This window comes from Nylanderia fulva, unplaced genomic scaffold (genome assembly GCF_048542155.1).
Source record: "Nylanderia fulva isolate GAGA-0341 unplaced genomic scaffold, ASM4854215v1 Scaffold10, whole genome shotgun sequence".
NCBI classification, from domain to species: domain Eukaryota; kingdom Metazoa; phylum Arthropoda; class Insecta; order Hymenoptera; family Formicidae; genus Nylanderia; species Nylanderia fulva.
This window is the reverse complement of record NW_028189193.1, coordinates 5,162,375-5,184,621: the sequence shown is the minus strand read 5'-3', so window position 1 is coordinate 5,184,621 and position 22,247 is coordinate 5,162,375. Positions and strand designations below refer to the sequence as shown.

Genomic DNA, 22,247 nt, shown 5'->3' with positions numbered 1-22,247 from the left:
AGCGTTCAAGAATAAAAATATACTTGAATCAAGGATTCATTTTTTTCTGTGTTACAATAACGTGTATCGGTCGCGAATAAAATCGCCTGCCAATTAATTAACGAAATGGAACTTGTTTCGATTCGCGAGATTCCGAACGAATCGAACGTTTTAATCTCGATCCAACGCGGGGATTAAAGGAAAGTAAAGCGAAACATTAACGAGCGTGACGCTAAAAGAATTATTTTTATAATTGATTCTGACATACATACGCGCGCGCGCGCAACTTTAATGACGCGTATTAAACGCGACTCGCGATAAAAGCGTCCTAACGAGAGACGCTCCTCAACTCAACCGATCACGTCCGTCATAAAATTTGCCATGAAAATATTTATCGTCATCTGCGTCGTCGAGGGACACAATTATCTTGTATCTTAATTTGCCGAACAGGGCCATAAGCCCCGACGAAATTGCCGTTTGGAATTTAAATGTAGCGTATTCTGCAATATCTGTATATCGTTGTTCCATTAAAAGACGATATCGTTATACGAATAAGTGTAATCGAGCATCTCGGGAGTATATATCATCCTACGTACGACGCGGGTGAAATAAAGCTGAATATTATGTTCTCTTGAATACTCGCGATTTTAATTACACTTTCCTGAATGTGTATGTGTGTAGACATGATGTTCGTTAATGTATTAAATTTTAAGTAAATTGCATTGGAGTAAATTACGTTGTCCTTCGGTATGTGCTAAATTTCTAAAGATTTAACTTTGACATTTCGACACGGTGCGTCGGGATTCGTAATCTAAATTGACGACTAACCACAAATTAGCACGTATAATTCATATTGACTTATTAATCTCGAGTATCGTGAAACACGACACACATTACTAATTGCGATATGACACGCGATAAGCTTCGCTCTATCTTCCTGTTAACAATTTAGCATACATATTATTTGTTTATCCGATATTTAACTGATTATTGAACAGAATCAATAATTTTACATCATAAACTATATAATTTTATTATATAAATTGCATATTATGTACACGCTGTTATAAGCTATTTGCATCATTTGTTATCAAATTGTCTGCAAATTTTGTTATATCTTGTTTGATTCAGATATTTATGTAGGTAATGAATATTTTTTAACAATCTTAATGTATATTTGTGTTTTGAGACATATATAATTTTGAAGAATATTTGAAGATTGTGAAGACGGACTTTCAATACAAATCTCTCTTCGTTAAAAAAAAAAACATATTGTTCTAAATTAATGATAGATGCAATGAAAAAAAATATTTGTTAACTTGACTCAACCTTTCAATTAAATTACTATTTTGTTAATTGAACATATATTAGTATTTAAGTCAAATATACGTTTTGTTAGATTTAATATGTTATATTTAAATTAAATATTTCTATATGTTCAATATTAACAAAATAATATTTAATTGAAAGATTTAGTCAAGTTAATAAATTTTTTTCACTGCAAATTTTTTTTGAATCATTTTACATTAAAATCCTATTACGCATTAATAATTGAATAAATGAAATATCACGTTCTCTAAATCACACAGATAGATATTCGTTATAAAAGTACATTCCACAGCCTAATAACCCCTCGTAAATACGTAATACATAAATTATGAAAATAAATGTGAATCATAAAAATATATGCCTCGTAAAACGTGCATAAAATAAATTATTCCAAGAGCCACCATAATGCTCGCTTGCTTGAAAAAAAGTGTATTGTCAATCGTACAGAAGATCGATAAAACTTTTTTTATCACGACTGCGTATGAAATCGCTCCACGAGAATAATAAGGAGATCTAGGCGTTCGAATTACATACACTTATTTGATATACACGATCGGATCCGTACCTGTAGATCGTCACTTTTGCGAGAATCTCCGGCGTCATGACCGCGTCGACGGGAAAGCTGTAGAGTCCTCGATCGCCAGGACGAGTCCTTCTCGCCATCACTCGCGAACTTTGCATTCCACCGGGCAAAAACACAGAGGGATCGGCACCGACTTCGAAATCGCGCGTGACTATCGAACGATCGACATAACGTGTCAAGGACGCACGGACGCCTCGAAGGTCACGGAAGGACCTTTCGGGTCGCGCGACGCGACGACAGGACGAGCTAGGTCCTGCGTTACCCTGACGACGCGTGTCGGCCCGCGCGCTGGCCGATTTCCAAATTTCTCGCGTGATGTCGGGGACCGATATAATCGACCGAACGGAGTCGTTCGCCGGGCTCTTCTCTGCCACAAGTGGTTGCGTCCTGTCAGCGGGAAAACACCTGATCGTGCGCTCCGAGCGGAGCGCAATACGGAGCGTACAATTACATTAACACGTACACGTACACCCGGAGAACCCGAAGAGAGGCATAATCAGCCTGTTGGTTGCACCCGGCAAAAAAATCTGAACAGTCGGTCAATTCCAATTCGGAGCAGGAGCCACCACCCAACTCGATCAACAGTGTTTTCATCGTTCTAATGGACAAACTCGAGCGTTATCGTCCTTCCGCAGGAAGGGCCGCGCACCTTTCCGACATTTGATCGTCCTGGGATCGATTCCCTCGACGCGAGTAAACAGAAAGACGAAGGTGGAAGCGGGACACGGGCAGGAATTTGCCGCGCGCACCTTTAATTAAAACGAGCCTCCTTGTTTTTTCCTCGGGAGCGATCCTTCCCTCGAAGGTCGATCTCGATCGTCGATCCTACGGGTACGCGCCGGGATAAAACACTTGGTCCCCCGAGTGCGGCGAAATTTTTCGGGACCCTCGCCACGACGTCGGACGCGTTCCTCCGCGACTGCTCCGACTTTCTCGTCTTACAGCGACGGGAACACCTTGCGCACGAGGCGGAGCCGCGACGAATGCACGCACGCACGCTCGTCCTTAGACGAGGAGTACCTCTCTCGCGAGGGTTGGTTTTCCGTGTTTTCTTCACTCTATCGACTACCGTGCGCCCAGTGTTATCTCTCAGGAACTAAACCGACGATCTGACGCCTGCGTCCTCGAACCACGCGACGTTCGACACCCGCGCATGACGCGATTACAAGGGCGCGAATTTAGCTCGATTTTCGAGATGCGAGACGTTAGTTCGATGCCGAATTCTTTTGGATTCGCTCTGCCTGTTTAGAGCGATAAGATTGAATGCCACGTAATTGTGGAGAATATTCAAGCTTAACGAGAATTATCGTTATTTCCCTTATAAAAATGTGACATTAATAAGACTGATTTTGAAGAAAGTCTACTAGATTAAACACAAGATATAAAGAAAATAAAAATGGAATGATGTACAAAATGAATAGATTAACGAGAATAGGATCGGTCAGAATTATCGTTGATTATTTCCCTTATATATAAAAATGTGACATTAATAAGACTCTGATTTTGAAGAAATGCCATTAGACTAAACATAAGATACAAAGAAAATAAAAATGTAATAATATAGAAAATGAATAGATTAACGAGAATAGGATCGGTTAGAATTATCGTTGATTATTTCCCTTATATATAAAAATGTGACATTAATAAAACTGATTTTAAAGAAAATCTACTAGATTAAACACAAGATATAAAGAAAATAAAAATGGAATAATATACAAAATAAATAAATTAACAAGAATAGGATCGGTCAGAATTATCGTTGATTATTTTCCTTATAAAAATGTGACATTAATAAGACTCTGATTTTGAAGAAAATCCATTAGACTAAACATAAGATACAAAAAAAATAAAAATGTAAGAATATAGAAAATGAATAGATTAACGAGAATAGGATTGGTCAGAATTATCGTTGATTATTTCCCTTATATATAAAAATGTGACATTAATAAGACTCTGATTTTGAAGAAATGCCATTAGACTAAACATAAGATATAAAGAAAACAAAAATGTAATAATATACAAAATGAATAGATTAACGAGATTAGGATCGGTCAGAATTATCGTTGATTATTTCCCTTATATATAAGAATGTAACATTAATAAGACTCTGATTTTGAAGAAATGCCATTAGACTAAACACAAGATACAAAGAAAATAAAAATGTAATAATATACAAAATGAATAGGTTAACGAGATTAGGATCGGTCAGAATTATCGTTGATTATTTCCCTTATATATAAAAATGTGACATTAATTAGACTGATTTTAAAGAAAATCTACTAGACTAAACATAAGATACAAAAAAAATAAAAATGGAATAAAATACAAAATGAATAGATTAACGAGATTAGGATCGGTCAGAATTATCGTTGATTATTTCCCTTATATATAAAAATGTAACATTAATAAGACTCTGATTTTGAAGAAATGCCATTAGACTAAACACAAGATACAAAGAAAATAAAAATGTAATAATATACAAAATGAATAGATTAACGAGATTAGGATCGGTCAGAATTATCGTTGATTATTTCCCTTATATATAAAAATGTAACATTAATAAGACTCTGATTTTGAAGAAATGCCATTAGACTAAACACAAGATACAAAGAAAATAAAAATGTAATAATATACAAAATGAATAGGTTAACGAGATTAGGATCGGTCAGAATTATCGTTGATTATTTCCCTTATATATAAAAATGTGACATTGATTAGACTGATTTTGAAGAAAATCTACTAGACTAAACATAAGATACAAAAAAATAAAAATGTAATAATATACAAAATGAATAGATTAACGAGATTAGGATCGGTCAGAATTATCGTTGATTATTTCCCTTATATATAAAAATGTGACATTAATAAGACTCTGATTTTGAAGAAATGCTACTAGACTAAACATAAGATACAAAGAAAATAAAAATGTAATAATATACAAAATGAATAGATTAACGAGATTAGGATCGGTCAGAATTATCGTTGATTATTTCCCTTATATATAAAAATGTGAACATTAATAAGACTCTGATTTTGAAGAAATGCCATTAGACTAAACACAAGATACAAAGAAAATAAAAATGTAATAATATACAAAATGAATAGATTAACGAGATTAGGATCGGTCAGAATTATCGTTGATTATTTCCCTTATATATAAAAATGTGACATTAATAAGACTGATTTTGAAGAAAATCTACTAGACTAAACATAAGATACAAAGAAAATAAAAATGGAATAATATACAAAATGAATAGATTAACGAGATTAGGATCGGTCAGAATTATCGTTGATTATTTCCCTTATATATAAAAATGTGACATTAATAAGACTCTGATTTTGAAGAAATGCCATTAGACTAAACACAAGATATAAAGAAAATAAAAATGGAATAATATACAAAATGAATAGATTAACGAGAATAGGATCGGTCAGAATTATCGTTGATTATTTCCCTTATATATAAAAATGTTACATTAATAAGACTGATTTTGAAGAAAATCTACTAGACTAAACACAAGATACAAAGAAAATAAAAATGTAATAATATAGAAAATGAATAGATTAACGAGAATAGGATTGGTCAGAATTATCGTTGATTATTTCTCTTATATATAAAAATGTGACATTAATAAGACTCTGATTTTGAAGAAATGCCATTAGACTAAACATAAGATATAAAGAAAATAAAAATGTAATAATATACAAAATGAATAGATTAACGAGAGTAGGATCGGTCAGAATTATCGTTGATTATTTCCCTTATATATAAAAATGTAACATTAATAAGACTCTGATTTTGAAGAAATGCCATTAGACTAAACACAAGATACAAAGAAAATAAAAATGTAATAATATACAAAATGAATAGATTAACGAGATTAGGATCGGTCAGAATTATCGTTGATTATTTCTCTTATATATAAAAATGTAACATTAATAAGACTCTGATTTTGAAGAAATGCCATTAGACTAAACACAAGATACAAAGAAAATAAAAATGTAATAATATACAAAATGAATAGGTTAACGAGATTAGGATCGGTCAGAATTATCGTTGATTATTTCCCTTATATATAAAAATGTGACATTAATTAGACTGATTTTGAAGAAAATCTACTAGACTAAACATAAGATACAAAAAAATAAAAATGTAAGAATATAGAAAATGAATAGATTAACGAGAATAGGATCGGTCAGAATTATCGTTGATTATTTCCCTTATATATAAAAATGTGATATTAATAAGACTGATTTTAAAGAAAATCTACTAGACTAAACATAAGATATAAAGAAAATAAAAATGGAATAATATACAAAATGAATAGATTAACGAGATTAGGATCGGTCAGAATTATCGTTGATTATTTCCCTTATATATAAAAATGTGACATTAATAAGACTCTGATTTTGAAGAAATGCCATTAGACTAAACACAAGATATAAAGAAAATAAAAATGGAATAATATACAAAATGAATAGATTAACGAGAATAGGATCGGTCAGAATTATCGTTGATTATTTCCCTTATATATAAAAATGTTACATTAATAAGACTGATTTTGAAGAAAATCTACTAGACTAAACACAAGATACAAAGAAAATAAAAATGTAATAATATACAAAATGAATAGATTAACGAGATTAGGATCGGTCAGAATTATCGTTGATTATTTCCCTTATATATAAAAATGTGACATTAATAAGACTCTGATTTTGAAGAAAATCTACTAGACTAAACATAAGATACAAAGAAAATAAAAATGTAATAATATAGAAAATGAATAGATTAACGAGAATAGGATTGGTCAGAATTATTGTTGATTATTTCTCTTATAAAAATGTGACATTAATAAGACTCTGATTTTGAAGAAAATCTATTAGACTAAACATAAGATACGAAGAAAATAAAAATGTAATAATAAACAAAATGTAATATTAATGAATAGATTAACGAGAATAGGTTCAGTCAGAATTATCGTTGATTATTTCCCTTATATACAATATAAAAATGGCATTTATAAGACTCTGATTTTGAAGAAAATCCACTAGATTAAACATAAGACACAAAGAAAATAAAAATGTAATATTAATGAATAGATTATACATACATATATGATAAATAAGGAGGCAACGTTTAAATTTTTTTAAAAATCGGAAGAGAATTACATATTAAAAAAGACTTTAATCTGATGGAAACATAATAGCGAGAAATATTATTGCATTTCTATAGTATGATACATAATATTTAAAGTAATCTAATATTGAGAAATTTTTACGAGAAAAGAATATATTTACCTATATTTATTTTTTATCAATATTACAGATTCTATAATATTATTGAAAATGTAGATTTTTAATATAATGTATAATAAAACAAGGAAATGATGTTTAAACTGTTTGTAAAAAATAAGAAGAGAGTTTTGTATTGAAAGAAAGTTTTCGATCTAATGAAACATAATACCGCCGAGAATATCGTTGATTCGTACTACTGCAATACGACATTTAAAGTAATCCGATCATTAAAAAAATTTCTAAGAGAAAAGTTTAAAAGAGAAATAATTTTACTTATAATTTTTTCTACTAAATTATTTAAAAATATAAATTTTTTAAATTATTTTTTTAAATAATTTTTTCTACTTTATTAAATATAATATTAATTCACACAATTTATGGATAATTTTTAGATTAGATTTCTGTAACGAGCAAACGCTATAGAAATATCGATGTAATTATTTTTAAGATTTGAAAGGAATTTAGCACATAATAATATGCAATTTATTATAATAAATAATACATTTTTTCTGTTTCGCAAAATTCAATAAATATAAAACATAGTCAAGTAAAATAAAATAAATTTTCAAATAATAAAACACTGAAATGTGGACATGCTTTGTTCATCGATATTAATATTATGAAGTCATTTAATATAATAAAGACATTCATCCTTTAAAAGCAGATGCTGTTGCGCGCAAAACGCAGAATATCTTAAGAGAGTTGAAAATTTATAAAATTATATACAAAATTCCTTTTGTATTAAAAGTATGTCACTTAGCAAAAAGCTTTCTACTTTCTACTATTAGTGAGATAAACGTGAATTTAATTGGCACACGCTGTAATTTCTCATATTGTGGCATATGTTTTTTATATACGACGAAATTAAAGTTATCTTTTAATCTCTACTCACCAGTCTGGGTGCTGCTGTCAAAAAATGTGCTAGAAGTTTCGACTGTCATCGTTGCGAAGGTGCCATCTGTGATTTGAGCAGAGCTATCTCTTCGTCCGCGATACCTCTGAACCTATAAAATGAGAAGCAAAATATCAGAATCGTCAATTATATAAATGAAAGATAACTTGTAGTTTCTTAATAAAATTTTAAAAAATGTTTGATATTTTATTAGCTCGATATTGCTTTTTTTAAAATATTAAAAATTTTTTAAATAGAATTTTTACAAAATATTTTAATTTTTAAAATTATTTCGACTTTTTATCACAGAAGCAAGATTTTGCTTCATAAAATCCTTTTTATATCAATAAGTAAAAATTTTTACTTGTATATATTTATTCAATACTCTTAAGTTTGTACAAATTAAAAAAATCATAATTGTTTTTTGATGGTTTATTTTTGAGATGAATTTAATTTCTGCGAATATTTTCTCGAACAAACCGTGTCGTCACTCTGAGAGCTTTGTCGCCTAAAATTGCGGCATCGTATCATTTCCTCGGTAGTAGATTGCCGTCGAAAACCGCGCGCGATCAGAATCTCTTCGGTGGTGGATTGCCGTCGTATTATTGGCGCATGTTGGATGGGTGCGCGAGCGCAAGGGCTGGGATCTCTGGACGAACATGAAGAACTGTCCGGCGATCTGCAATATGTATCAAAATGAAAGAAATTTTAATATGTAACAAATTAATACAATTACACTACAATCTTGTTTATTTTTCACGAAAATAATTCGAAATTACATAGACACTTACAATTTCAACACATTATAAATTAACGTGTGCATAATAATAGTTTTAAATCATTTTGAAAAATATTAATAAACACATTACATATAATGTTTCAAAAAATATATTTAAAAAAATAAAATATTTTGAAATTTCATAACTAATTTCTACGAATATTGAATGAATCGTCATGTTTACGCCATACATGGTAGAAAATCAATAAAATACAGGTACCTCGGTGGCCGACCAGCCATGGAGGTGGATTGTCTTCTCAGTCGACCTTTTCTCTGCCTGATAGGACTGATATCTCTTTTATCAACATTTCTGTCGGGACTCAAATGACTTCTTGAATCGCGACGTCGTGGATAGGAAGCGGAATCCGGGCTCAAAGAGTCTCTTCGTGCTTTTCGACCTTCAAACATATCGATTAAATTAGTCTCATCTACCTTATAGAAATTATAAAATTATTTTCTTTATCATTAAAAAAATTAAATTGATTTTAAATAAATTATGAGATGTAAACACAAATAATAGCATTAGATATACCAAGAGCAATCGATTGCAGGTAGTATGTAGAATTTTAATTTGATGTATCATATGAGGAACTAGAGCAAATGTAACAATGGTATACTTACCACCATCATCAGGATCGGGAGATAAAGTTGGCTGACTGCCACGACGTCCTGTGGGTGGCATCGACTCATCTATTGCTGCTTGTTGGCGTATCAGTCTCGACAATTTATTGGGCGAAACTTCTTTACCCTTGTAATAACACTGTTAAAAGAGTCGATAATTATTACAATGTACAATATAATACAAAAAATTGAATATTTACACTGTAAAAAAATATGTAATGATATTACATAAAAGTATGTAAAATTACATAAATAATAAGTGTAAAATTACACGATAAATGATGAACATGTGTAGCTTTTCATTATTTATCGTGTAATTTTACATTTATTATTTATGTAATTTTACATATTTTTATGTAATATTATACATACATTTTACATATTTTTTACACTGTACAATCGAGAAAACTACAAAAAAATTTCAATAAATCAGAAGATATAATAAATGTATTCTATCTATCTTTGCCAAATAAATAAAAAAATTAATTTGACATCGCTATAACTTATGATGTCAAATGTCAAATGAAAATTCTATATATTATTAAATTACGATTTGTGTAAAAGAAAGAACGCGAAGTTTACCTGAGTAGTCGAGTCTCTTCGAGTGGAGAGCAACGGATGCGTAGGTGTATTGTTAACGTTCGGGGAGCCGACCGGGCTGGAGCTACCGGAAGTTGAGGTGCCGGGAAGCGGTAAGCTGCTTCCGATCGTCGGTGAGATTGCCGGCGGCGTTACCGAGGACATGACGATAGTCGGCGGGTTCATGGATGTGTCTAAATTGATACCGGACTTGTTTTCATTAGCGTTCATTTTCATGTCGACGCTCAGGGTCGACAAAGTGGACATCATCGTCGAGGTGCTGATTGTCACTACTCGCGATTCGATCGTGGTAGACGTCTTTCCGTCGACCGTCAAAGACGTTTTCGTGTCAATTATGGAGGGGCCCGTCGGTTGCGTCTTGGTTTCGGTACTGCTCGATCTCTCGCTTTTCTCCGTGGAGCTTCTCTGAGTCTCCATGTGGTCTCTATTTCGACAGAAAACAATTAGAAACAAATAAGATATGTGCTTCGAAACTTTGTCTCAATTTGAATATAAATGTGGTGTTCTGAATTGAAGATTATTACGCTTTGTATATATTTTTATATATAAATGTATTTTTATTATATATTTGATATGTATATGAAATATATAATATAAAATATATAAAATTATATATATATATATTTTGTCACACATTTTATACATATTATTAATTATATATTTTAAATACAAATATATATTTAATTTAATTAGCTTTATTCTTAAATTTTTAAGTAGTACAACCATTTATTCGAAAAAAATATTTATGAAAGTATATTTATACGTAAAATATATGATAAAAAATATATATTTTTTTTATTATATATTTTGATAATCGATATTTTTTATCAATTAATCATTTATTTATTTGATCAAATTTAATGATTCATCTATACTGACCTGACCACGTTACTAGTCGCGCTGTCTGTGCTCGAAGCGCTCGGTCTTTGATCATTTCTGTAATATTTCGTAGGCGTAATGCCACCTCCATCGACTGACTGTTGAGATTGCCTACGTCTGTGATGACGACAGTTGTGTTTACGTTCCCCGGGACTCGGTGTCTGTCCCGCAATCACCGAATCTCTTCTGGATCTCGCGCTTTCTCCCGAGCCGCGACGAGAGTTTCTTGATTCGCCGGAGCCTGCAATTGACATAATATTAATTAATATACAGCAATTCCGCAGTAATCTCAGTTTTTTTTACATTTGTAAGATATTAAAAATTACTATATAATCTTGAGAATAAGTCTATACATCATCGTCGTAATTGTTTAGACAATTTTTAGCGACACTTTTCCTAATATAAAATTCACGATGTGTAAAATTCAGGGTGTCCAGCGGTCAAGGAAATCTGGAAAATCGGGCATTATCAGTGAATTTTATAAATCTGGAATTGTCAGGAAAAAGTCAGAAAATTTTACTATTTATCTGGATTTTTTCACATTATTCTATTATTTGTTTTAATAATTTGAAATTTCTTATTAAATAAATATAAAATTTTCCTTGACTCCCAGCATGCTGATTGTCTATGTTGTTAAAAATCTATTCATCTATAGCGTGTTCGTTAATTTATATTTTCATCGTCGTGTTATTTTATTTTAATGTGTTTAATAAAGATAAAACTAAACAATTTGAGATAATATAAATAAAAAAATGATTATTTAAATAGTTTACAGTGACATGTTTGTTTCGATTATCGCACATAATGCAGATTGTATAATTGATATAAATTGTTGTTTTTTTAATTTCCGAATCTTTTCATTATTGGCAAAAATATCTCAAGGATTTCATGATTTAACATTTAATTGATTTATCATATAGGTATATGCAAATTAAATATTTGGAAAAAAAAAATACTAAAAAGTCAGGGAAAAAATTAATTTCTAGTTTTAAAAAATCTGAAAAAGTCTGCTGGACACCCTGTATCACCCTGACGCGTGCTTGAGGTATCATTTGTCTTCAGGACCTTTTCCCGTTATTTTTACCGCATCTACGAATCAATCACCCGGCAAGCCCGCGGCGAGAGCCTTTTCTATTTTTAGACTGGTACAGCCTGGTAGCTATATATTCTCTCTCGTCTGTGTATACACCGAAAAAGCTTTACCTCGTCGCGGCGTGGGCGAGATTACTGTGGGCGGCGGCTGCGGCTGCGGCGGGTCCTTCTTGCTCCAGAGTCTGGCTATGTCGTTTTTGAAGTCGCTGATGGCGGAGTCGCGTCTCGACTTGGTCGACACCTGGCTGCGGATGCCGCTGTCGACCGAGCTCTCCCGTCTCTTCCGCAGGCTGGCCAGGTGGCTCGCGTCCGTCGTGGTCTGCCGGGACCACGGCAGCGATTTGGCGATGTCCGCCAAGGTCTCCCTGCGGCAGAGCTTGTTGCTGCGTCCGCTCTTCCCGGAGGCACCGCCGCCCCATTCGCGCAGGATGTCGGTCAGCTGTGCGAGGCTCGATCGTCGCCGACGCTGGTTCGTCGGCGAGGAGTCCTGGGTCTCGTTCGGCGGCGAGATCGACGTGATTTGCGCCGCGGAATCGCGTCTGCCTGTTCCTGACGACGAAACGCACGTTATTCTTACTCAAGGACGTTGTTAGATCGTTCGATATAAGACGTCAGGAGCGTGTAAGATGACGTCGTCTTATTATCGCTGTACTTGTTACGGAAGAGAGATCTGATACGACAGTTTTATGAGAGTCTTTTGTTCCTTCTTTTAATAAATAATAAAATGATGTAGCTCTCGAGTATGCAAATAAATGACGAGGTATTATATTTTACTTACGTAATCGAGATCACTCGAAATATGGAAATATCGAATATATTAAATACGTAATTATTGTAAATTGGTTTAAGGGGATCCTAAATGTTCTTGAGAAGTCTGTTGTTTCTTTCCTGTTTTAACGACAAAATGTGAGGTCAGATAAACTATAAATCTATTTATTGGATATACGGATTGTTTTTTACCTGAAGTTGGAGCGCTTCGCCCTTTGTTAATATTAATACTTTAATTTGTACAGGGGAAAGATTTATCAATCTGTATATAGTCTCATATATCTAGGCTACAGAATTATGAATTCAAGAATGCTGTAACCTAGATATATAAACTATACAGATTGATCAATTTTTTTGTATTACACGTGCAGGCAAAGTGACACTTTCGGCGCATGTTTTCTGTGCGGAAAGCGGCCGATTTCCCCCGCCGTCATCTAGCGGCGACGCGGTGAGTGAATAAGCTGCGTTCAAAGCCATTATCTACGGCTCAGCCGCGTTAAAAGTCATTGTATACGGCTGAAGCCGTAGGAAATGTATTGAACACGGCTATTCCCCCACCGTGCCGCGGCAAGATGGCGGCGTGCAATCGGCCGCCTCGCGCACAGAAAACGCGCAGAAACAGCCACTTTGCCTGCACTTGTAATACAAAATAGTATGTGTATCACGTGCGGATTGACAATTGTTCACTTTCCGCACTTGATACACAATATACTATTTCTGCACAATTTAAAGTATTAATATTAACAAAGGGCGAAGCGTTCTAATTTCAGGTAAAAAACCAATCTATAGCCAATAAATAGATTTATAGTTTATCTAACTTCACATTTTATCGATAAAACAGGAAAGAAACAATATACTTTTCAAGAACGTTTAGGATTCCCTTAAAAGGAAGAATAATTCTCTTACTATTTCGTTTTACAAATAGACAATATTTTTTTAAAGAAATGCACTTATCCGGGAAGAATATACAAATACTATTAATTTCTGCAACTACGCGGCCAATTACAATTCTCATGAAAATGAATTCAAAGGGTGCACTTTCGCGAGCGGAGACCATCGAATTTCCATAATGTGCGAAAAAAAGAGAAACGCTGGTTTACTAGGGTCGTCGAAGCGTGTCCGTGCATACCCAGTCGTTGCTTCAGAGTGGACTCCTCCACCTGCTCTCGCACGAGATCGTCCCAGCCATTGCCACCCTGCCATATCAGCCCGACCTGATGACTTAGGATGGGCAGGTTGCACACGAAGCAGATCGCTGTCATGGTCCTGAAAAAAGGAAGTGCGCGGTCTCGGCTTAAGCCGGCAGGGGCAAAAGAAAGCGTGACGTGTGTCCGTTCACGCCGCGACTCGCGGCCGAAACGGAAGAACTTTCAACGGAACGGAAGAAGAAGGTGCATCTCTCAACGATAAAATTACGTGAAACCAGGCCATGCCAACAGAGCGCTCAAAAGTGATAACTCAATTCGAAGTCGTGGTTTCTTTTCTTTTTCCTCTTTTTTTTTGAAGCCCTTTTAAGGGGATGCTGACTAGGTCTGTTTTATCGACAAATATTATTTTTATTTGACGCTTTATTAGCTATACAAAATGAAAATTCTTTACTAGGATTAAAGTCTTCATAATAACTTGTAAAAATTTTTTATATATAACAATATAAAAATATATAGAAATATATAAAGTTATACATATAATCGCAAAATTATATGTGAAGTATGTTCATACATAATTAGATAAAAGTGCTTTTTATATATAATTATATAAATAAATAAATATATATATATAATAAATATTTCTTTATATATATATAAATTTATATAATTATGTATGAAAGTAGACATATTTCACATATAATTATATATAAAAAATTTTTTCCGGGAACAAATCTGGGTTACTACATATGTATATATATAAAAAAACAAGAAAGATAAATAATTACAGTTTTTCTATCAGTCTTTTACATTGGGTCAATCTAAAGAAAACTAATTATTTACCTTTCTTGGTTTCTTTTTATATACACATAACAGCCCAGATTTGTTATTATGAATACTTTAATTCTAGTAAAGGATTTTTTATTCTGTATAGCTAAGAAAGAGTCAAATAAAAATAATATTTGTCAAGAAAACAGACCTAATCAGCATCCCTTTAAGACAAATTTTCATGCTCGAATCGTGAAACTATCATCATCTGTGTAGAATTGGGGGATGAAGCTCGCTTTGATACTGATTATATACAGGCGCGAGCCTCTTCCCGCCTTTTTTATTTACATATATATATCGTCGCGAAACCACGCTTCGTCTATGCTTCCACTTCGTGAATACGATATATCGAAAGAACTTAACGAGATATTCAAGATAATACAAACGTAGCTAAGTATAGAACAACACTCTAACAATGTATACAATAGACACAATAACGCAGGTGTAATAATTACAAACGGCACTGGCGATTGTGTAAGCTCGACTTTTGAGAATACGCGAGAATAATTCTTGCGAGAAAAATAATCTCCGATCACATACAATCTTCGAAATAATATAAAGCGTCGTCTACAAAAATTAATATCGATCTTAAAAACGAGCAAAGATCTATAAAGTAACACATACAGTATCATAAACACTCGCGTCGGCATTTCTAAGAAAATCTAGGAAGTATTGTACTTACACTGAAAAAAAAAAATTTATTGAATTCAAATAAATATTTATTCCAATACTGCCTAATAAATCATTTATTTGAAACTAATAACATATTGATTTGATGTAAGAAAATTCTTTTCAAATCAGAAAAATATTCATTCGTTTCAAATAAATGATTCATTAGGCAGTATTAAAATAAATATTTATTAAATTAATAATCTTCTTTCAGTGCAGCATTGATTGGCAAGGAAAACGAGTCAATCTCTAGATTCTATTTTTTTCAAATTCTCGAGACACTCACACAGAGAGCCTATCTAAGATTATCGCAACATTGACGTATTGTTTTGACGTTGAATACATGTGAGATTAAATTCTTGGCGTCATTTAGAATTAGCATAAATTTAAATGTGAATAGGGCGAGAGAACTCGAAGGAGTAAACGTAGCGAGACAAAGAGAGAGAGAGAGAGATAGCGAGAGAACGCGAGACTCATCCTGGCGTATGCAAAGCACGAGATCGCCGAGCTCACACAAGTCGACATCGCATCAGCCTCCGGTTTAGGAATGTTACCGCAGCGTGTTTCGCGAGCGCCGATGAAACGTCATTCCAAAAGCGTGGATGCATAAAGAAACTTGAGATAAATATTATACAATATGTATAAAATATATATATATATATATATATTTTTTTTTTTTAATTTTATTTATATATATATTTGATACAAGTACTAGAGAGGCGAGAGAGCCGCATGTCTTTTCTCATGTGTATACAGCACATAATATAAAAACTTTTTTAGAAGGCATATATCTGATTTGGTGTTTCGACCTGTAATGTCGAAGTCTGGGGCTCTGCAACGACATCGCATGGCAAGGGCCTGGCCGACCTGCAAAAGATACACACACAAACTTTTTTTTTCGACAGACCGCTATACGCGCGTTCGATAGTAAAGTAGTAGTTGATGTAGAGAGGCATCGCGCTCTCGATGATTGCTGTAAATCCTGAAAAGGCGCATGATAGAGCTCGAGATTTTGAGATAGAGCGTGGAGGGAAGATAAAATCGATGATCATTTTTTTTAAATCACTCTGAAAACCGCGTTCTTTCTTACCCCGGAAAATTATGACGTTGCGAAAAAGACTGACAATGGAACTCGATAATATTGTAACGCAATAATATTGAAAATAAATAATATAATATATCGTGATTTCGCGTCCGCGTAATATAATATATAATAGTTATAATACATGAAAATATATACGTTATACGTTCCCAAAGTATCTCCCGCATTCATTAAAATGTTTTAGCAATTGTTTACTAATCGAATGGCTGACATAATACCAAAATTAAATTTAATGTTATTGCCTGCGTACGAGGAAATGCGATTTTAATTATTCAATATAGCTTACAAATATCATTATAAACGTATTACACAGGAAAATTTCCGTATTATTAGAACATACGCGTATTTCACGTCCGGTCTCACTCATGTCGGATTTTCGGACATGTGTGTGTTGAATGAACCCTTCCCGCGTCAAATATACGTGCAAACTTTAGCGCTACAAATTTCTATTAAATATATATATATATATATATATATATATATATCCGTAGTCTTCGCATAATTTCTGCGAGACCGATACGACACAAGTTTTGCCATGTCAGTAACATTCTAGAAACTCTCTGGTCGTGTCATAATAATATTAACTCGTTAAAACTTGGCCTGCCTTATGTTAAGAGAAATCGTGAGTCGACCAACTCGATCCATTCGCATGCTAATATAAACGGGGTCGCTAATGGCGAAGCTTAACGGCCTCCATAAGACGAATTAAGAGAAATAATTTCACGCGTGACGGAAGCGCAATTACAATTTGGACTGGAAATACACAGTGGGCGGAAAAGACGTGTTTGAAATCCCGAATCCGAAAACGCGCGCGCAACCAACAATTAATTAATCCCCTGTCAAAGCTGTAGGGCTTACTTATGCACAAAGTGACCTAATTAACGATTCACTTGCCGTGATTACTCCCGTTCGGCAAACAAACGAGAATCGACAACGAACTTGTGTCTAATATCGATAGTCAATAAAGTCGAACGGAAAAGAAGGCTCCTTCGGAGAGAGAAAATATGGGGAAATTAAATTTGTTCGAAAATACATTTTTTAATTTTATTTGTCTCTTTACTCGCGAATTATTCAATTATAAAACTTCAAGTTTTATTGATTATGCATTCTTCTCCAATCTCGTTATAATATTGATCTTATTTTTTTAATTTAAAATTTTAATTAAATATTCAATTATCGCATGTTTAATAGCGAATATTAAACATTTGTGAAACGTATCACTTAAATTTTTTTTTTTTTGAAAAAAAAAATTTTACATAAAATGAACGTGGTTAAGTGTTCTAGGGCATATTTAAAAATCAATGAAGTATACGATAATGAGAGATATAATTGAGACTCGACACACTTTTATTTGTCTTAATGTTAACTTCTTTTATTACTATCGATGTTTATGCTCAACTGTAAAAAATAGAAGCTGAAATTATATAGATTCAGCATTGCGTTCATTTGAAATGATTAAGTAAAGAGAATAAAGATTATAATAAAATATAAAAATGATTGCCAAGTAATGTTTTCTGAAATAAAATAACAATTTTCTAGTATCTCAGCGAGGATTTTCGCTCTTTTTTTTGTTGATGTTATTCGAAACCACAACACAGAGTACAGATGCAAGGAAATACACAGATCGCGGACTTTTATTTGTATGCGTCAAAGCCATACGTTTCTAAAGCCACCACGCTGAGGTTTATAAAGCGAGAAAAATCACGTAAAAATTACATATTACGGTAAAAAAGTCTAAATTAAAAAAATTTTAAATATAAAAATTTTAATTTACATTATATTAGAGAGAGAGAGAGAGAGACAGAGAGAGACACGACCAATTATTAAACGTGAACCTTTTTTTTTTTTATTACCAAAGACTTTGTAGCGTAACGCGATAAATGAAGCGAGAGATACATAATATTTTTGTTGCCAGTCACTGCAATTTCGCGCGCCATTAAAGGCGATCGTCACGGAAAATATGTTTTAACTGACTTCCATTTCCAGAGAAGTAAAAAACCAATTTTAAAAGCAATAAAATAAATTTATTGTTATTTGAAAGCGCAAATACTATCTTTAAAAGCAGAGACCCTTTTTCGCGAGATTACACAAATATTAAAACACATGCGCGATATAACGAGGATAACGCAAATTTGCCCGATAACCCAATAATTGTGCGCGGAAGTTTCAGAGCTTTGAATAAAATTTTCAATAAAAAAAATTTGTTTGACTTTTTTAAATAATGGAACTTGGATTTTTTTCCCTCTATATTAATTAATCATCATTGAAATTTATTCTTTGTTAAAAGCATGTTACATAACTTTTGAATCTCTCGTGTTTCCAAGATTGATGGGAAATATCTCTTTGATTCCCTTTTTAAATTACAATATTGTAATGAATGTTACAATGAAATGTCGTCATCTTTTTTACGTAATGGCGATTTTTTATTATTTGTTAATTCTCCTCACTTTAATATATGTATTTTAGTAACACGCGTGCCAAAATCGACCACCCCTATAATGCGTGCTTTAACGTCGCATTGCGGCGTGTATTATCGGCCTGCGAAATACCTGTACGTCATTAATATGACGGCTTTGACATTTCCTATTTCAACATCCATTGCACGATAATAATGCCGATTGCGAGAGCCAAAGGTAAATAGTTCGCGTCATAGAGCGAAATAGAATCGGTTTTAGGATCAAAAAGGAAAATAAAATTAATTTACGTGTAGACAATTTTACATTTACCATCTTTTTAATATTTTTTCTTTTTTAATTTATTTTTAATTTATTTCATTTATTTAATTAATTTATTTTTTACTTTAGTTTAAAATATATATTTTACGATATCATACCATTGGGAAAGATTAAAAGCGAAAAGTCAAGAATCTCAGTTTCCCGGGAAAATTGTTAATTAAAAAAATAGAAAAGAATTATTTAAAATTATACATGCAAGTAATTCAGATTAATTGAAGTAAACTTTCCGGCTAATTTCCATAATGATTTCTGGATAATTACTTTTATGCATTTTCGCGAATATATTTAAAAATTTTGTTCTTCAGATGTATAGAGCGCTTTTTTATATATTTATTATTCTCTAGTCTCGCAATTGTGTGGAATGACTTACTCATATAACGTGGAATGAATTACTTGTGCGGGCATCATGTTAACATTGAAATTATGAACGAGCAGCAGATATTCCGCGAGATCATATTCGCTTCTGAATTTAATTTCACGCAACACGACGCGACGTGTGTAATTCGAAGCGTTGTAACTAGAAACTAGTATATATAAGTGGGATGCAAGAATGTAACTATATATTTTTAAAATTATTTTGCGTACGAGCAAAACACGAATTTATACTTATACACAATTGCCTCTCTTACACGTTCAATTTTATGCAATTTGAAGCATCATTTTTTTCAAAGCTATAATTTCATCTATATATTTATTATAGTTGCATTTAGAACGTAGCATATTGTTAATTCTTTTCGAAAAGAGAATACACATTTTTTAAAATAATGGTATTATTAATGATGTTGTAGCAGAAAAATGTATATTATAAGTAGCGATTCTCGCTTATAAATTCTTTCCTATGTTTCCAAGGAGGATTAACCTCTTAAATTTTGGAATAATCCAAGAATAAAACATAGAGACTACATTTTAATAGTTTATTCTTACTAATGCTTGCTTCTAATCTTAAAGAGAAGAGAGTTTAAAACTTTCTACGTGAAAGCTTGAGAAACCTCTATTTTTTAAAATAAAATTCTGTGTCGCGTAATTTCATATACATCTTTTACAGTGTAAAATAGACGTTTTGCCAAATTAGAATATTGTAAATTTTATTTCTAGTTTACGTACAGTTCACAAGTTTGGAAACACCTTACATTTTGCAGTTAAACAATTGCATGGCAGCGATCTGTCGTAAATAAAAAAGTCATTTAAATATTTTACGTTTATTTTACGATTTATTCGTACAAAAAATCTGCACAGATCGAAATGATACTCTTAATTTCAGAGAAAAATTCTCTAAAGAAATATTATTTAATTAGATATTCGTAATATGCAAGAATATAAATTTAATGGGACGTTTTATCAGTATATTATTTGAAATATGATTAATCGTGATAACAAAAAACAGTCTTATAAATGGACATTTGTTATTTATTGCATACAGTATCCTTCACAAGTTTGGAAACACCTTACATTTTACAGTGAAACTCGCATGACAGCGATCTGTCATAAATAAAAATGTCATTTAAATATTTTACGATTTATTCATACAAAAAATCTGCGCAGATCATTGCGATTGTTTAACGGCAAAATGTAAGGTATTTCCAAACTTGTGGAGGGTACTGTATATATGAAAAAAACACACGGAAAAGTTTTTGTAAGGAAGCGTTTAAGACGTTTGCTCGAAGGTATCATGATAACTTGCAGCCTTGGCATGTCGCCAAAGATTGTCGTAATTGCGGCTTCGTAAAAACGAGCCAACTTTATTCGCGGAAAACTGGCTAAGTATCCGACGAGGTAGTTCCCGCTCAAATTGAAGGACTCGTCTTCTTGCTTCGCAGATCGCGATGCAGCCCACGCGGAGGATCTTAATAAATTCCGACCTCGAAACTCGTCGGAAGAAAAACTTATCCGCTGCCATTTCGAAAACTCATCTGCGAATAAGCTTGCGGTCAGTGACAATTAAATTAAGGAAAATGAACTACAAGAAAAAAAATAAGAAACTAAATTTTCTTTCGCATTCAATATTTATCCCAGAATAAAAGAGAGTCGCGAGAAACTCTTTATTATGTGAGAAAACAAAGGCACTTATATATTTTATTTCTATAAATATTTCATATATGTATATATGCATATATATTTATAATTATGCTTTTTTATACTTAATAACATTATTTTATATTATCTTTCAGAATTAATGTTAAATTATTTTGGTAATTAATTGTAATAAACATTGCATTAATATGAAAAGATATATAAATTAAAAATTAAACATTTTTTAAGCAGAATATATACGTGTATATATATATATATATATATATATATATATATGCAAAAATGCATTTTTAAAAGACATATTATAATAGGATAGAAACGATATTTTTCACGTAAATGATGTAAAATGTCCCGATTTTGTCAAGACGATGCGGTGTGCACGTTTTGTAAACTCGATCATGTCTGCCACGCGTTAAAGCTTTCTATCGAGTTAAATATTTGAGGATGACAGGGAATCGATAATGGAAGTATCAATATATGCTTTATACGGAGTCGTCTTTGTGTTAGCTGGCAAATTTATTATTAAAAAAAATATTGTTTACACAAACATTAAGTATTTTTCATAAATATAAAATTAAATATCAGTTTTTATGTTAAGTGTCAGTTATTGAACACATACATATGTATGTGTATATGTATAAATGATTGAAAATATATTAATGATTTATTTATATCACTTATTGTATATTAAAGATACATTTTAACATTAATCTGTTATAATATTAATCTATTAATTTATTAATTAAAATAAATTAATCCATTAATTTATTTTCAATCTGTATTGATTGTGATAAAAGCTAGATTACTGCGGAGCAAAAATACTTCATATTTCAAGAAATCTAAATTATATTTTAAAATATCATTACCCATTGCACAAAATATTATTTACAAATGATGAAAATTTTTAACCGCGTATTAACT

The 22,247-nt window shown here is 32.2% G+C and overlaps 1 protein-coding gene across 6 annotated transcripts in view; it reads right to left on the bottom strand.

Annotated features, from left to right (window-relative positions):
- Positions 1–22,247, bottom strand: part of rsh (Rap GTPase activating protein radish) — a 176,633-nt gene that overhangs the window by 40,701 nt on the left and 113,685 nt on the right. For 4 of the 6 annotated variants that reach the window (XM_085483194.1, XM_085483181.1, XM_085483188.1 and 1 more), the window contains exons 2-10: positions 16,268–16,325; positions 13,946–14,082; positions 12,160–12,597; positions 10,957–11,197; positions 10,060–10,501; positions 9,478–9,616; positions 9,077–9,254; positions 8,559–8,757; positions 8,079–8,190 (exon numbers count right to left, since the gene is read on the bottom strand). In XM_085483194.1, coding sequence (XP_085339320.1) covers positions 8,079–8,190; positions 8,559–8,757; positions 9,077–9,254; positions 9,478–9,616; positions 10,060–10,501; positions 10,957–11,197; positions 12,160–12,597; positions 13,946–14,082; positions 16,268–16,302 — 1,921 coding nt within the window. In that variant the 5' untranslated portion in view covers positions 16,303–16,325. The remainder of the gene's footprint in view (positions 1–8,078; positions 8,191–8,558; positions 8,758–9,076; positions 9,255–9,477; positions 9,617–10,059; positions 10,502–10,956; positions 11,198–12,159; positions 12,598–13,945; positions 14,083–16,267; positions 16,326–22,247) is intronic. The other 2 variants (XM_085483176.1, XM_085483183.1) reach the window with 2 other exon arrangements.